This window comes from Pelobates fuscus, chromosome 8, assembly GCF_036172605.1.
Source record: "Pelobates fuscus isolate aPelFus1 chromosome 8, aPelFus1.pri, whole genome shotgun sequence".
Classification (NCBI taxonomy): domain Eukaryota; kingdom Metazoa; phylum Chordata; class Amphibia; order Anura; family Pelobatidae; genus Pelobates; species Pelobates fuscus.
Genome location: NC_086324.1, coordinates 71984463 through 72002924, shown reverse-complemented (window position 1 = coordinate 72002924; position 18462 = coordinate 71984463). Strand labels below are relative to the sequence as shown.

Sequence of the window (18462 nt, the reverse complement as noted above, 5' to 3'; positions counted from 1 at the left end):
TCCCCAAATCCACCTGGTGCCGGCAGCAGCCTCCCGGGATGTCCTGCTCCGTTTCCAATCATTCAATGACAAGCAGTCAGTCATGGAGGCAATACGTTCCAATGTCCCCTTTAAGTTTGAAAACCTGCAACATCGCCTCCACGGCGCCTAGCTCAGTTGAAAGTTTCCCAAGCTGAGATGTTCAACCATTAACTTTTTATTTTTTGTTTGCATTGAATGTTATATTTTCATTTAGAGCAAATTCTAGGCTTCACACACCTACCCACAGAATTTCAGTCCTTCACGGCGTAGTGTGTTACCAATTGTTTTCTTGGTGACTATGGTCCAGCTGCCTTGAGATCATTAACAAGATCCTCCTGTGTAGTTCTGGGCTGATTCATCACTGTTCTCATGATCATTAAAACTCCACTAGGTGAGATCTTGCATGGAGCACCAGACTGACAGTTATTTTGTTTTTCTTCCATTTGCAAATAATCGCATCAACTATTGTCACCTTCTCACCAAGCAGCTGCTGGTCGATGGTCTTGTAGCCCATTCCAGCCTTGCGTAGGTCTACAATCTTGTCCCTGACATCCTTGGACAGCTCTTTGGTCTTGGCCATGGTGGAGAGTTTGGAATCTGATTGATTGCTTCTGTGGACAGGTGTCTTTTATACAGGTAACAAGCTGAGATTAGGAGCACTACTTTTAAGAGAGTGCTCCTAATCTCAGCTTGTTACCTGTATAAAAGACACCTGGAAGCCAGAAATCTTACTGATTGATAGGGGATCAAATACTTATTTCACTTATTGTTAACTAAAAGTATGCTAACAAAAAAAAAATGTTTGTTACTTGGCAACTATATATTGACTCCTTAGATAAAGATACACAATCTGGGGGGGGAAAAAACGATTTTGAGTTTGACTGGTACTTGACCAGGGTGATTGTGTATTGCCTTGTAATGTAGATTTCAAGGAACAGAAAACCTCAAGCTGGTCGCCCCTAAGGTAGCGCTAAATCCATGCCTAAATAGCCGAAACACATAAAAGAGCATTTTTTTTGTTGTGTTTAATTTTAACTTAATGTTTTGTCTGTTGTACTTTCTTATTTTTCTATATTCTGTATATGTTATCAGTCTAAAACATAATGAACAATGTGATACCTACAAAGCTTGCTATGTGTAATGGTGTAATGCAATATTCATAACCGTCTTATTTATGGATATCAGATACTTGACAATAAAAAATAAAACAAAAAAAACTTTGAAACTAGATTGTCAGTTCCACAGGAAACAGAATCCTTTACTCCTCCTAGATTTGTCAGATTTTGTATTGTCTCTCTTAGATGTTTTATACCTTTGCCTTTTTACGCATCCACTTTAACAGCAAAGCAACTAAAGCTCACATCATGTCTACGTAGATAAACTATTCATAATAATATGCCTGCAGCTACAGTCTGTCCTGGTCCCCAACAACAGGACAATGTATTGGAAGAGGAGGCAGTGTGTTTTCCCCTACTACAAGAAAGGACGTCGCAGGGAGAGGAGCCGGTTACCCCTTCTCCCCAGCAACCGCTTTGTCCAACCAGGAGAGAGAGCACCCTGGTTACTTTTCCACCAGACTATGGATTTCCAACTGGGCACATGTGGCAGGAGAACACTGGGACAGCTACAAAGGGTGAGAAAGGCCGACCGAATATCAGAGCCCCAGACCGATTGAAGGTCTGGAGCCTGGATAGTCTCTTTTTGGTAAAGGGGAGAAATGTAGCGGACTGGACCCTGCACCATAGTCTGCCCCAGTTTCCTGGAGGGGACTGCTTGCTCGCCTCCTGCCCAGTGATTATGGTCCCGGGAAGATGGGACCCTTTAAAGAACTGCATTTGGACATTTTGTACTTTATTGTACTGTGCTGGCCTTTTAACAACTTTTTGGACACTTCCTCTTCCCCTCCCCCGGATCCATTGTTCTCCAGCAGGGTGTTGTCCCAGGGACACTGCCAGACTCTTGAGAACTGGTTTGGGCCGGAAAGCCATACTGGCAGTGGGTTTTAAAAATACTTTTGCTTACTTTTGAACCCCTGGTCTGATTCGTGCCATTTTTTAATATGTTGTTCCCCTGAATGGATTGATTATGAAAATGTATGTTTTATGTTTGTGACATGTATATTTTAGAAGTTATAAATATTGTGTAAAAACGGTATTCCTCTGCCTGTGATAATGAGATTAACCATTGTGTTCAGTAATCGTATCACAGGCAGAGTGGAGGAGTTTGTGTGGGAGTGCCTGTGTGTATTGTACGGATTGATTGGTTGTTCTGTAAAACCCTGTGGGCTCTACTGTGTTTTGGGGATTGGGAATAAAAGAGGCTGTATGGGCCAGAACAGGGAGTTCCTGTTTGAACCCTCAAAGTGAAGTGTCGTCTCATTCTTGGGGGAGGATTTATTGTATGCTGTTCCAGTTTGACTGCTAGGAGTGTAAACCTATTCGTATGGTTTCCTATTCAACTGTCAGCGTTCATATGCTTGAGAGGATTTATATGCTTCTTCGGTTCGGTGATTGTGGTGTCTGCCAGAGTGCTTGGAGTCCTCAGGAAACGCTAGGAGCATCCTTTAACGGAGGCACCCAGTCGGGGTGCCAGGCGATTCGTTACAGCAGATTACCCCACTCATACAATGGTAGCTCAACCCCATCGGTGCCTCTGATACTCGGACAGCATGGGAAAGAAGGCAAATAAGCTCAAAACCCTCTCTATGGAGGGCAGCAGGACTATCGGAGACCTCCTCCAGGCGAGGCCTAGGCCAAAGATGGCATTGTGGAGGAACTACTGGACACTAGATCCTATACAGGGAGCTGATCACCCAGAGAAACCACTACAGTCTGAAGACAGAGGGGCTGCAACCAAAGGTGACATCATGGACCTGATGGTTCACATATGCACCTTCTTCCATGCCGGCCTGGCGGTGGTACAGGAAGAACTGACAGCTGTCAGACAGGGTAAAAGCAACAGAGAAAGAGGTGTCCTCCCTCACCACCATGCAGATGCAGCGGAGCAGATCAGACTCCTGCAGGCCTCACATGAGGCTATACAGGCCTGAATGGACACTGTGGATAATGCAAGTCGGCGCAAAAAAACCCTGCAAAATCAGAGGCATTTTAGAGTCTATCTTCGACGGTGAACTACCCCCACTTCCTCCGTCTCCTCTCTCACATCTTACCTCATCAACAATCCAAGAGCCTACAGATGGAGGGCGCTCACAGGCTCCCCAAATCCACCTGGTGCCGGCAGCAGCCTCCCGGGATGTCCTGCTCCGTTTCCAATCATTCAATGACAAGCAGTCAGTCATGGAGGCAATACGTTCCAATGTCCCCTTTAAGTTTGAAAACCTGCAACATCGCCTCCACGGCGCCTAGCTCAGTTGAAAGTTTCCCAAGCTGAGATGTTCAACCATTAACTTTTTATTTTTTGTTTGCATTGAATGTTATATTTTCATTTAGAGCAAATTCTAGGCTTCACACACCTACCCACAGAATTTCAGTCCTTCACGGCGTAGTGTGTTACCAATTGTTTTCTTGGTGACTATGGTCCAGCTGCCTTGAGATCATTAACAAGATCCTCCTGTGTAGTTCTGGGCTGATTCATCACTGTTCTCATGATCATTAAAACTCCACTAGGTGAGATCTTGCATGGAGCACCAGACTGACAGTTATTTTGTTTTTCTTCCATTTGCAAATAATCGCATCAACTATTGTCACCTTCTCACCAAGCAGCTGCTGGTCGATGGTCTTGTAGCCCATTCCAGCCTTGCGTAGGTCTACAATCTTGTCCCTGACATCCTTGGACAGCTCTTTGGTCTTGGCCATGGTGGAGAGTTTGGAATCTGATTGATTGCTTCTGTGGACAGGTGTCTTTTATACAGGTAACAAGCTGAGATTAGGAGCACTACTTTTAAGAGAGTGCTCCTAATCTCAGCTTGTTACCTGTATAAAAGACACCTGGAAGCCAGAAATCTTACTGATTGATAGGGGATCAAATACTTATTTCACTTATTGTTAACTAAAAGTATGCTAACAAAAAAAAAATGTTTGTTACTTGGCAACTATATATTGACTCCTTAGATAAAGATACACAATCTGGGGGGGGAAAAAACGATTTTGAGTTTGACTGGTACTTGACCAGGGTGATTGTGTATTGCCTTGTAATGTAGATTTCAAGGAACAGAAAACCTCAAGCTGGTCGCCCCTAAGGTAGCGCTAAATCCATGCCTAAATAGCCGAAACACATAAAAGAGCATTTTTTTTGTTGTGTTTAATTTTAACTTAATGTTTTGTCTGTTGTACTTTCTTATTTTTCTATATTCTGTATATGTTATCAGTCTAAAACATAATGAACAATGTGATACCTACAAAGCTTGCTATGTGTAATGGTGTAATGCAATATTCATAACCGTCTTATTTATGGATATCAGATACTTGACAATAAAAAATAAAACAAAAAAAACTTTGAAACTAGATTGTCAGTTCCACAGGAAACAGAATCCTTTACTCCTCCTAGATTTGTCAGATTTTGTATTGTCTCTCTTAGATGTTTTATACCTTTGCCTTTTTACGCATCCACTTTAACAGCAAAGCAACTAAAGCTCACATCATGTCTACGTAGATAAACTATTCATAATAATATGCCTGCAGCTACATGTTCGAAGTGGAGCACGTATCTTAAAATGCATATCGGGTGCAACAGTTTTAATTGATACTTAATTCTAATCATCACATAGCAGGTGTCTCACCCAACTGGCCAAGAATAAGGGGGGGGGGGGGGGGGGGGGGGGAGGGGGAGAAAAGATAGTAATCAGTATTCCTATACATCGTCTTCAGTAACAATTGCTGGGTATGTTGCATAGCATGTTTACTAGTATTTGGTTGAATCTTGAAAATTAGTATATATAAATATTGCTGGCTAATGTGGTATTATTTTGTCTCTATGTAATTATTTGTGGATTATCAGTAAAAGATCAGAGTGTGGAAATTACTGAGAAGTAGTAATTTAATTTGCTCTTTTTGCAAGTGATATGTGGTGTTGGTTTATTTACTGAAAGGATTATCCTTGGTTTTAAGTATCATTGTAGGCTAATGTTATAACCATTCATGATAGAATGCACCAGAATTGGTGATTTATACTTTATATTACCTGAATTCTTAAACATACATTCAAACTTTGTATTAACAAATATTTTTTATAATAGTATGTTATTTGTATAATAAATATAATTTGGGGGAGGGTGGAGCTTAGCTACTGAGCTGAACGGTCGCATGGCACTCGAGCTCCTGCAGTTTCAGGCCCAAATCTGCTCATTTGGCACACCTAATCATAAATTTCCCCAATTGCCGACACTACCGGGGACAAAGCAACAAGATGGGTCGCAAGACAAAGAAGCCCAGACCGGACAAGCCGAGACAGGGGCCAAACATTGCCGTGCTCCTGCGGCAGACACATTAGGCAAGTGGGACCAAGATGGCCGCCTACCCGGAGACCTACTCGGAGCAATCTGATTAATTCTCCTCGCGGGAAGAGGCGGCTGACTTACCCCCGGTGCAGATGTCAGTGCCGGTTAACCAGAAAGCTGATACCTCGCCGGTAACGACGGCAGTTCTGAAGTCGCTGTTTGATGACCTGCAAAAGACCATCCAGTCAGACGTGGCCTCGCTCCGCACAGACATCCACGGCCTGACAGGACGAATCGGAACTCTGGAGTCAGCCTCAAGCGTCTGCACTGATCAAATTACCTCGCTACAACAAGCGATCCTGGGCCTTTAACTACAAAATGGGTCATATGAGCGCCGGTTTGCGGCACTAGAAGATGCATGCCGTGCCAAAAACCTGAAAGTCCGGGGCATCCCGGAGAAAACCACAGAGGCCGAACTACCGCATGTATAGATGCTTGCTGGTGGCCCTGCTCTCACCCAAGCAGGTTAACTCAGTACAGCTGGACGGCTTCTTCAGAGCCCCAAAGCTGGCCAAAGCACCCAGCACGGCACCTAGATATCATTCTAAAATTCCAGCAACACAAAGATAAAGCAGCAGTCATAGCGGCGGTCAGTGACTGCTCACCCGATCAATTTGAAGCGACGGACCTAACGTTTTATGCAGATCTTACAGGGGGCACACTCGCCTGGCGGAGATTGCTTACAATACAAGTGGCAACTGGCTCGCCAGTTGCTGATCCTGCACAGAGAAACCAAACACATCGTACGTGACATCCAAGAAGCAGCAGCCTTATTACCCACTCATGGAATACCAGTGGACTCTTCGCCCTGCAGTGATCCATGGAGCAACAACATCGACCCACCAATGGAACCCAGAGTGGCTCCCTTGTACCACGCGGACCCAAATGAGACCACACGGTGAAGGCAACCACCTGAAACACACAGCCACACACCAGAGACTCTGTTGACTCAATTACTAAGCAGTTCTACTAGTTATGTTTTGTTACAGTGCCTTTAGTACCCCTATGAAAAGACAATCCTTCGACCATGTCTTTTCTCTCCCCCCGTCTGAATCCAGTTTATCCTAGCCCACACGCACTGCACTACCACAGCCAGGCGTAATACTTTTACAGCACAAAGAGCATTCCTTTATTTAGGAAGTGACCAAACAAATTCCACACAGGCAACGGTACAGCTCAGTAGGCACGACATGGGTCCGTAGTATTCACATACCGACCACCTCATATCCCCACATGGGCCAACATTAGGAATCCTCTACTAATAGCCCACCGGGAACACAAAGCAAGCCATCTTTGCCTTAGAGACGGGGCATTATGGTGACCAGAGGCTATCACACAAGGCCCGTCACTTTAGAGCACACACCTGCGCATATAACACACCTACTCTTGCAAGGCACTTCGACTATAGTGCCGAGCTTCCTTATTGTTTAGCCCCTCAGGCCAATATAACTAGCTAGGCTCTGAAATGTTACCATCTTGCCTGACTGCCGAGATACTGCTCGACATATAGTGTGCGCTTACCATATCGTCCTCTGTTACTCGCCCACTTCCTCTCCCTAAATAAAAGAGGTTAGAATACTCCTAACGTGACTTACAACCCAGTGGATATGTGTCCGTACCCATGTGCTTACATCTTTTGTCTTGTAATACCTTGTTTATCCTTATATTATGTTTTCATTGTTATAACGAAAAAAAAGAAAAAAAAACACCAGTGCAGCTATCTAAATATTTGCTGATCTTATGACATTTTTATGACACTCTGACATTATTTGAACTGAATTGTTGAGAAATGTAACGTAAATGTTCAAGCACTTCTTTATGATACGCTCTGCACTACAAAAATAAATAATACTATATATATATATATATATATATATATATATATATATATATATATATAAATATATATACATACATAGTAGTTTTGAAAAGCACTCCAAGGACTTCATATAGGTGAAAATAAACTTAGCTTTATTCTGCAACAACCAAAGGTGATCGACGTTTCAGTCCTACAGCAGGACTTTCATCAGGCTCACCTATATGAAGTCCTTGGAGTGCTTTTCAAAACTACTATGTGTATAATTGATGCCGACAAGCACCGGGCCACATAATTTTGACTATACTGGAGTGCAAGCTTTTGGACATTGTTTTATTTATATATATATATATATATATATATATATATATATATATATATATATATATATAAAATGTGTTTAGGTTAATCACTTGGATAAATAACTATTGAGGTAAGTAGTATATACATAGCTGCCATTTTTTTTCTTGCCGCTATATTTATACGAGTTTTGTAAAAACACTCATAATACCTGACACAGGACAGTTTGTTTCATGGATGAGTGTGATGTTCACAAACAATTGATTCTGGAATACATCCTCTCAAACCTAGACAAGCAGCCGCACAGACAAGCGATTGCTTCATTGTTGAAAACCATCACCAGGATGGGGTAAATTGTAAGTGAACAAAACTAAAATCATAGATACTTTTCTGAAGCACCTCCACTCTTCAGTTTCGTCTATATATTATTGGGTATATTAACAAAATTAACAGAGGGATTGTATATTTAGACCAAAACTGTTGAAAAATTAAGAGTTGTAATCTTTCCAAACTGGCTTATTGTGGTCATCAACATCACTCCTTTCCCAGTAGTTGTAAATATATTGGTGCCATATAAAAAGGTCCATATTCCATAGTTTTGCCAGAATAAATGTGTTAGAGAGACCTTTAAACAAGATAGCCAAATACAGTCTTACTTATAAAATCCGGAAATGACTCGCCGACAGCCTAAATATATATTTTTTCATTTTACATTATATTTTATAGAAAATACAATTTGCTAGAATATAATATTCCAAGTTTTACAAAAATGCTCGCACAAACATGTGATTTACATGTATATAAATAATTTGTACATAACATACAAAACCTACAGTGCCTACGTCTTATTCTTGGGATGTCACATGTGCAATATAGGTGATCATCAAACGAAGGGAACAGGTTTTGTATGAATAAGGGATGAATTATTCTAAGGCTCTGTATGTTTTCCAAAAAAATATATGAGTTAATGGTGTACCTGCCTGCAGCACAGAAAAGGACAAAGGTTGTTACTATCATGGGGTATGGTCACAAAATTTAACTAAAATCAAAATAAAGTCTTCAGTACCTAAGAAATGGCTTTTTGTTGAGAAAGTGCTTAAGTGTTACTTGTTTAAGGACCATGAAAAGAAACAGGCATACGAAGCAACTGTGCAGAAAGAAGAGCAAGTTGTGAAAAACGTTTTTCCTCAAATGTATTACGCTGGGGGAAATGCGTACTTAACGCAGCACACAACATTAAGAATTGGGGATCCTGTAGTTGCAATAGAAAACAAAAAATGCTTTTTTTTAGAAGGAACTCATCACATGACTTTACAGTTCTGATTGAGAAACAACGAATAAGTGAAACACGCTGCACACCAGCTGAACCAAGTTCAATAACAGTTTGCGGGAGGAACAGTGCTTTCTTAGGATGGTACAGCAATGCTCTGAACCATCTTTTTTATTTTTTCTTCATTGCGTAGGAGGTTTCCTTTTACCGTGCAGATTTTATCCTCCTGTTCTTTAATCAGTAGCTCAAGCTCCGCTAGCTTTGCTTTCAGAGGCTCAACGGCTGTATCAGTGACACTAAGAAGAAAAATCATAGTCATATATAATGATCTTAGAGGCAACAATACATTAGACAGTCCCACACAGTTATTTCAATATTAACTAGATCATTACATACAGTGATAAAACAAAAAAAAAAACACTGTAAACTTATTTTAGAATGGAAAAGAATAATGTGCTATACAAAATGCACAGAAATTGAGAAATGAGGTTTGACTCAAAAGAAGAAAAATCTTATGTACATGTTAGAACGTTAGAATATATTGTAATCCTATTTTTACTATCACAATACACGACTATATTTAAAAATAGTGGTGATCAAGTCAGGTAATGTACAGTAGAGGTACAGCACAACTCCCATTTGCCTGTACAAGTACTTGTATGATGTGCATCCACTTCTATTACTGGCTCCTTCAAAGTGTTTCATGAAAGTATTCCTGCTGGAGTTAAATCTACCACAGAAAGTATCACTTTACTCAGTTGATCCACTGAAAAGGTGCGAGTGTGAGGACTGGTTGAAAGCCGCAGTCTACAGTTTTTAGGATTCCCAACCAGGACAATCAGTTCAGTGCAGACAAAAATAATGCTGACATTAAATATACAGCCCTTATGCTTTAATTTCTGGTCCTAAAGGACATCCTGGTCACCCTGCCAAGGCATTGTTGTCCAGGCATCTTACATCTACTTGAAACACTGTGGGCACTTTTGTTTTTCATGAGCTGCATTATTCTCTCCTTATGGTCTATTCATACACAATTACCTCTAATTTTTAGACAAAACAAACCTTAATTGAAGCAGAAATAAATATTGCTACCTTCTTACATATTATCTGTGTACATGGGTTTACAGCAATGTATTTTATTTACCTATCTACTTATTTTCTATACAAAAATATAAAGAAAAATTAAAAACACACCAACAAACAATACATACAAATATTTTTAGCAAGCGAATATTTAACTTTCCTATTATTTTGGAATTCTTGTGTTTTCCAACAATGCTTAGAAAGGCGTTATGCAAGCTTATACAAATATGGTAATATTACAATCAAAGGGATTGGCTAAAATATCTGGAGGACTTCATTGGAATTTAAGCAAATGGGTAAAACTGGCACCACATGCTTTCAGTTGTGTATTCCCTCATCATGTTGGGAATTGAAAGTGAATTTTAATTTTTTGGGGCAAGATCGGTAAACTGTAAAAATAAGTGATTATAATTACAATTTTGGCCATAAAATTACATTCTCGTTCAATCCCTGACAATTCCCACTTTAGAGAATAACTTGGTATTGTTATGCTAGTAGCAGCTAATGATACCTTTGCTCTCTGAGAAGCTCTTCTGCGTGTTGACGATTTTCTTTCCTCCAAACCTGCAGCTCATTCTGCATAGTGTCCATATCCTCCTGAATGTAGTCCATGATTTTACCCAATGGTAGGGCACTACGACACAATGTCTGAATGGAACTACGCAGCTTCTCAATTTCCTTCACCACCAAGTCTTTCTCCTTTTTTCTTCCAGCATCTGACAGCAAAATCTTATCCTGAAGAATAATGAAAGACTTGTAAAAGGATACTCCAATTTAAAGGTGAATGCCAACGTGTTTGTGGGTTTTTGTTTTATTTTTAAATATTGTTTGGATTCTTGTATTGTGATACATGCAAGTAAATTACCTATTTTAGCAAAAAGTAATTGATGGCCCTCACTGTAGACAGTTTATTGGGTGGACAAGTTATTATTAAGATATGAAAAGTCATTCAATATAGGGAGAAGAAAGTGTGTGAATATTTTATGTATACACATTTATTTTTAATGCTTCGAATACTTAGGCCGCATGTTAGTGCAGTGACTAGATTATACATTGACCAGTGGAGGAAGGACTAACAGAACCTTTATGGCTTCTCCACAGACATATAGCAGTTTGTATATAGTCAAGTGTAGTGTAAAGGAGACTAGCCGACATACAGGATTTCACAGATTATACATTCCTATTCTACAATAGTCTTCGGATTAGCACAGTGTCTGATATATACCCAAAAAAATTGATAAGAGAGAGCACACTACAAGAAACCTTTATACAGCGATCATCACATGGTTTTGCAGCTGCTCAAGGTATGGCCTGTATGTTTCTGTAATCTTCAAATATGTGTAGGCCCAGCTGGTTGGCTAGCAAGACTGTTGCACATGCTCACTGGCTAGTTCCACGGCACTTACATTATTTGCTGCATCGGGCCGTGTCTCATAATCCTTCTTGGTCTCCAAGATTTTATTGACAAGACTGCCTGTAAAAGTAAAAGGACAAGATACTCTGGGAAACATAACATGAAAATAAATGTATTTCTCTGTTTGCTTCAAATAACAGGTTTGACACTTTTCTTTGCTTTGTGTATAACTGCATGAATCTAGACTGGTCTGCAATTCCACTGAATAAGGGCATATTTTTGTTTTGAAAATGGGTTAAAACATTCTAAATAATTACCGTATATACTCGTGTATAAGCCGACCCGAATATAAGCCGAGGCCCCTAATTTTATCCCAAAAAACTGGGAAAACTTATTGACTCGAGTATAAGACTAGGGTGGGAAATGCAGCAGCTACTGGTAAATTTCTAAATAAAATTAGATCCTAAAAAAAATATATTAATTGAATATTTATTTACAGTGTGTGTATAATGAATGCAGTGTGTGCGTATGTGTGTGTGTATGAGTGCAGCGTGTGTGTATGAGTGCAGTGTGTGTGTGCATGAGTGCAGTGTGTGTGTGCATGAGTGCAGTGTGTGTGTGTGCATGAGTGCAGTGTGTGTGTGCATGAGTGCAGTGTGTGTGTGCATGAGTGCAGTGTGTGTGTGCATGAGTGCAGTGTGTGTGTGCATGAGTGCAGTGTGTGTGTGCATGAGTGCAGTGTGTGTGTGCATGAGTGCAGTGTGTGTGTGCATGAGTGCAGTGTGTGTGTGCAGGGCCGGTGCAAGGATATTTGCCGCCGTAGGCAAAACATTTTTTGCCGCCCCCTCCCCCCCCATATGTCCTGACTTCCCCTCCTCCTCCCTCAGTGGTCCTTCACTCCCCCCCCCCCCCCGTGTTCCTTCACTCCCCCCCCCCCCCCCCCCGTGTTCCTTCACTCCCCCCCCCCAGTGGTCCTGACTCACCCCTCCCCTAGTGGTCCTTACCCTCCCCTCCCCTAGTGGTCCTTACTTCCCCCTCCCCTCCCATAGTGGTCCTTATCCCACCCCCTCCCTCTCATAGTGGTCCTTATCCCCCTTCTCCCTCCCATAGTGGTCCTTATCCCCCTTCTCCCTCCCATAGTGGTCCTTATCCCCCCCCATCCCTCCCATAGTGGTCCATATACCCCCCCCCCCTCCCTCCCATAATGGTCCTTATACCCCCCCTCCCTCCCATAGTGGTCCTTATCCCACCCCCTCCCATAGTGGTCCTTATACCCCCCCTCCCTCCCATAGTGGTCCTTATACCCCCCCTCCCTCCCATAGTGGTCCTTATACCCCCCTCCCTCCCATAGTGGTCCTTATACCCCCCCTCCCTCCCATAGTGGTCCTTATACCCCCCTCCCTCCCATAGTGGTCCTTATCCCCCCTCCCTCCCTCCCATAGTGGTCCTTATACCCCCCTCCCTCCCATAGTGGTCCTTATACCCCCCTCCCTCCCATAGTGGTCCTTATACCCCCCCCTCCCTCCCATAGTGGTCCTTATACCCCCCCTCCCTCCCATAGTGGTCCTTATCCCCCCCCCCCTCCCATAGTGGTCCTTATCCCCCCCCCCCCTCCCTCCCATAGTGGTCCTTATACCCCCCCTCCCTCCCATAGCGGTCCTTATACCCCCCTCCCTCCCATAGTGGTCCTTATACCCCCCTCCCTCCCATAGTGGTCCTTAACCCACCCCCTCCCTCCCATAGTGGTCCTTAACCCACCCCCTCCCTCCCATAGTGGTCCTTAACCCACCCCCTCCCTCCCATAGTGGTCCTTATACCCCCCCTCCCTCCCATAGTGGTCCTTATACCCCCCCTCCCTCCCATAGTGGTCCTTATACCCCCCCTCCCTCCCATAGTGGTCCTTATACCCCCCCTCCCTCCCATAGTGGTCCTTATACCCCCCTCCCTCCCATAGTGGTCCTTATCCCCCCTCCCTCCCTCCCATAGTGGTCCTTATACCCCCCTCCCTCCCATAGTGGTCCTTATACCCCCCTCCCTCCCATAGTGGTCCTTATACCCCCCCCTCCCTCCCATAGTGGTCCTTATACCCCCCCTCCCTCCCATAGTGGTCCTTATCCCCCCCCCCTCCCTCCCATAGTGGTCCTTATCCCCCCCCCCTCCCTCCCATAGTGGTCCTTAACCCCCCCCCCCCTAGTGGTCCTTATACCCCCCCTCCCTCCCATAGCGGTCCTTATACCCCCCTCCCTCCCATAGTGGTCCTTATACCCCCCTCCCTCCCATAGTGGTCCTTAACCCACCCCCTCCCTCCCATAGTGGTCCTTAACCCACCCCCTCCCTCCCATAGTGGTCCTTAACCCACCCCCTCCCTCCCATAGTGGTCCTTATACCCACCCCCTCCCTCCCATAGTGGTCCTTATACCCCCCCCCCCCTCCCATAGTGGTCCTTATACCCCCCCCCCCTCCCATAGTGGTCCTTATACCCCCCCCCCCCTCCCATAGTGGTCCTTATACCCCTTTTTTTTATTATTAATTTTTTTTTAATTATTTTATTTCTTATTTTATTTATTTATTTATTTTTCGTCCCCCCTCCCTGCTTGATATATGGCAGGGAGGGGGGCTCTCCTTCCCTGGTGGTCCAGTGGCAGTTCAGTGGGGGGGAGAGGGGGGCTGGCAGAGCTGTAACTTACCTGTCCTGCAGCTCCTGTCAGCTCTCTCCTCCTCTGCGCCGTCCGTTCTGCTCTTCTGTCAGCTCCCAGTGTAAATCTCGCGAGAGCCGCGGCTCTCGCGAGACTTACACTGGGAGCTGACCGAGGTGCTGAACGGACGGCGCGGAGGAGGAGAGAGCTGACAGGAGCTGCAGGACAGGTAAGTACAGCTCTGCCAGCCCCCCTCTCCCCCCAGTCTGTATTATGGCAATGCAAATTGCCATAATACAGACTCTGACTCGAGTATAAGCCGAGTTGGGGTTTTTCAGCCCAAAAAATGGGCTGAAAAACTCTGCTTATACTCGAGTATATACGGTACTGGGAGAATGTTATTCTGTACACAAGATGTATTGATATGGACTTCAGAGCTTTATTAAATAAACCTGCACACACTAAAGTAGTAGATATCTTGAATTTTAGACTTGAACTATATAAGCTATTAGGAAATACATTTACTGTAACGCATTGGTATATGCAAAAGCTTTCATCCAACAAACATTTGAAATCCTTTATACTAAACAGAACGTGACATTACAGTAGCTTTTATTAAATTAGATGAAAAGTTTGAGTAATCAGTTCCCTCAAGAACAACACTCCTTCATGAAGATGACATGTAAGCTTCATCTACAGCAAACAGGTCTTTAAACAGAAGTGAATGAATAAATTTTTTAAACCAGTTTTTAATTAAAGGGACACTTTAAGCGCTAAATTAACTTTAGCTTAATGAAGCAGTTTTGCAGTACAGATCATGCCCCTGCTGTCTCACTGCTCAATTCTTTACCACTTATGATTTAAATCACTTTGTTTAAACTCTAGCCATGCCTGCTTAGGCTGAGACTCATACAGCCTCCATGAAAAGAAAAAAAGTTTATTTTTAAGTAGATCTGATGGCAAAATGTATTTAGTTATTAAATTATTATCGGGGGCGGGGCCTGGCTGCCGAGCGGGAAAGACGCACAGCTACATAGCTCCTGACCACAGCGACATATTCGGGGACAAAATCCCCCAAAATCGGAACAATTCACGGCAGAGAAGGCATGATGCAGGCAGGGGAAACCCGGGGGTATCCAATGACCCCAAAAGCGAGACACACACCCCTCGGGAACCCTCAAAAGCCACTGGGGCCTACCCGAGACCGCACTGGGGAGAGGCGGCCGCTCTCCCTGGCAGCAAAGGCACACACAGACCTCTCGGCGTGCTTGCCTCCTATCCCCCCCCTATGGACCGGAGGGGGTTATCCCGATCCCCCATGAACAACAGGGGCAGCTCAGCTAAGCCACACCGCAAGACCAAACCTGTCACACAAAGGGGCGACCCGGCACACGATGCTTCCAAGATGGCGGCGGACTGGGAGGCCTCCCACATCGCAGCGGATACAGAGCTCCGACTGGCTGCAATCTTTGACACTTTTTGGGAGAAGCTGGAGGCATATTTGCGACCTCCCTACCCAGTGACCAAGACAGAAGGCAAGCTACTAAGATCAGACCAGGTGGCTGCTCAGCGGAAAACAACCGCGTCCAAAAGCTCCATGCGCCCGGAAGGCCTGCGCCGCTGGGGCGCCATCTCGGAGAAACACCCAGGGAGACCCATTACCAGCAAAAGCATCCTGAAACCAACCCACAGGGTCAAGAAAGTGTCTAAGACAGACCACGCAGGCCCCACACACCGACAAGCACTGGCCAGCAAAAGACCCAGCAGGAACATAGCGAGACTTGATCGGCAATGGAGGAGACAAGAAACGAGGCCCAAAAAGGCGTCAACACCAAACCAGTCCAACAAAGGTACACAATCACGGAAGTGGGAACCTCCCGAGCACAAGCAGTCCCCGGGATCAAGACAGCATCACCTACAGCAGGGGGCATTCACTCAGCCCCGTCAAGGCATCGGCTGACCCCAAACGGACTGAGACTTTAACACAGGCATAGTATTGTCTTACACCTGACTCTTTGCCCCACTGGAAATGGACATATCTTTATTATTTAACCTTTTGTTTAATGTTTAGTTTTGCTTCTCACGACTCCCATCACTCGTAGCCAGCATGGAGGTCTGCATATTAAGCTGCTATGCTAATGTACCTAGGGAGCCTTACTTTAACCTTAGATGGAACCACTGTCTCAGCCACAACCATGCCACTAGTTTAGCCAGAATAAATAGCCCTCTATTGAAATAGCATGGCATAACGGCAATGCAACTAAACGTGTGTTAATAATTTATGTTTTTCTATTTGTTCCTCTTATGTATAACAAACTACTACAAAGCAATGTTTAAATGAAGCAGAAATGTTTGGATGACAGTCCACTTATTTCACTATTATTTTTTTTTATTTCTATAGTATTATAGCGAGATACAACAGTATTATAGCGAGATACAACAGTATTATAGCGAGATACAACAGTATTGAAGCGAGAGACAACAGTATTGAAGCGAGAGACAACAGTATTGAAGCGAGAGACAACAGTATTGAAGCGAGAGATAACAGTATTGAAGCGAGAGATAACAAGATTCAAACGAGAGAAAACAGTATTAATGCGAGAGAATGCAGTATTAAAGCGAGAGCATGTTACTTTATATAAAATGAGGTAGATAATCATAGGAGACTTTGTTCATATGTTATGTCGACCCTGTTTTGTGCAGCTCTTGAACGTCTCCCTCTCTTTTTTCTGTACCCCCATAATCATATGCCTCAACAAAAATAAAGAATTTAAAAAAAAATTTAAAAAAATTATTATCGCCTGATTTGTTAATTGAACTTTAAATCACACACAGGAGGATGTTTTCAGATTCTAGCAGGTGGTTAACAGGGGGAGACCTAATGCGCATGCGCGGCATCAGACCTCCCCATAGGAAAATAGAAGGAAATGAGATACCATTATTCAATGCTTTCCTGTGGGGATTTCGGCGACGCTGGAGGTCCTCATGCATAGCGCAAGGACGTTCAGCGTTGTTTTAAACACTTTTCATGTTTTAAGAACACGGCAGTCCCTCAGCTCAATATCTTAAGTAAAGTTGTTTGAGCAAGGATACATTCAATACGGAATGTGTAGACGGCCCCATTTCCTGGTTTAATATTGGACCTACATCTTTCAGTAATCTTGATTGCTGAGTGAGTACACAATATAACTCAGTTTGGAAGGCCTATAGCGTAGCAGAAGATGAAGAAAACAATTAAAAGAAGAAACTCACCATGCTTCTCGTTGCCTGTCAGGTTAAGATCTGCCTCCTGGAAAAAGAACAGCATGCTTTTAACAAATTCTCAGTGATCTGTTTTCCAGAGTTAGCAGAGCAAGAATAACTAGGTTTGCAGCTTGCAGTTCCATACAGCTTACCAGTTCCATTTCAGGCATATCTGGAGCATGAGGGGATACCTCTTCTACTACAAACTCATCGTCATCATCTTCTCTTTTCTGCTTATCCAAAATTACACTTGAAGTAGCCTTTCCACTGTTTATTCTGGGACAAAAAAATGGATACACATGTTTTAGTATTTAATTGTTGAAGTAAAACAGTAGTAGAGACTCTTTCCAATATTCTGTTTGTAATTTATACATAATATAACATCAAAGTCCATTATTTTGTTCTAAATTTTGCCATTCAGTTTCAATTCACTACAGTTCACCCATAGTAAATAAACTACTTTGAGAACCAGTCTAGTTAGCAAAGTGTCAAGCAAATGAATTTCGGAAGAAAGTACTCACCAGAAATCAACTCAAAATTACAAATAGTGAATTCCCAAAGCATTAGTCATTGTCAAATGGACAAGCAATGGAAATGGCCATTCCACTGCAGATTGATAAAGCTATTTTAATTCACTTATTAAATCTCGGGGTTCTTCTGGGAGCCACCTAACCTTAACAGGAGTACGCATTTTCCATTTGTGTTTTCCCTAATCTGTAAACTGACAGTGATGAATGTAGATTCTGAGCTGGAAGTGACTGTTAATACATTCTTTGTTGTTGTAGAATCAGCAGCAACAAGGAAGTAGATTAACATTTTTAAGCCAATCTATGTTCTCTAAATATGTGGGAGTAGTATTGATCGTGTTTACAAAAGACATCATGCACAGGTCACATTAGCGATATCACAAGCTCGCACATTTTACATTTCAATACTGTAAAGGTTTTAGGAATGTGCAGTGGTGTTCTCTATATCATTATGCAAATATACCGTGTTGTATTGTTTCAACTAATGTAACATGGCAGTACATTCATTTTTAATTTATCCAACTTATCACCTTTCCGGAACAGGAGTTTCTGTGCTTCCTTGACGCTTCACTCTAGGTGGAGCAGGCCGTGCACTTCCAGGACGAGGTAATCGCCTATTGCACAATAAGAAGCAATTTTAAAAGACATGAAAGATAGATCTGCTAAACCTTGACTACATCAATTTCTATAAAGAAAACAAAGAGAGGTTTAGGCACTCCAAGGTTCAAATAGGCAATTTATTCAAACCCAATGTCAC

At 43.0% G+C, this 18462-nt stretch overlaps 1 protein-coding gene across 2 annotated transcripts in view; it reads right to left on the bottom strand.

Moving 5' to 3' along the window:
- Positions 1–8336: 8336 nt before the first annotated feature.
- TRAF3IP1 (TRAF3 interacting protein 1) overlaps positions 8337–18462 on the bottom strand; it is a 30567-nt gene continuing 20441 nt past the window's right edge. For both annotated transcript variants that reach the window (XM_063430030.1, XM_063430032.1), the window contains exons 10-15: positions 18236–18319; positions 17331–17454; positions 17188–17224; positions 11352–11419; positions 10457–10680; positions 8337–9158 (exon numbers count right to left, since the gene is read on the bottom strand). In XM_063430030.1, the coding sequence (XP_063286100.1) occupies positions 8999–9158; positions 10457–10680; positions 11352–11419; positions 17188–17224; positions 17331–17454; positions 18236–18319 (697 nt within the window). In that variant the 3' untranslated portion in view covers positions 8337–8998. The remainder of the gene's footprint in view (positions 9159–10456; positions 10681–11351; positions 11420–17187; positions 17225–17330; positions 17455–18235; positions 18320–18462) is intronic.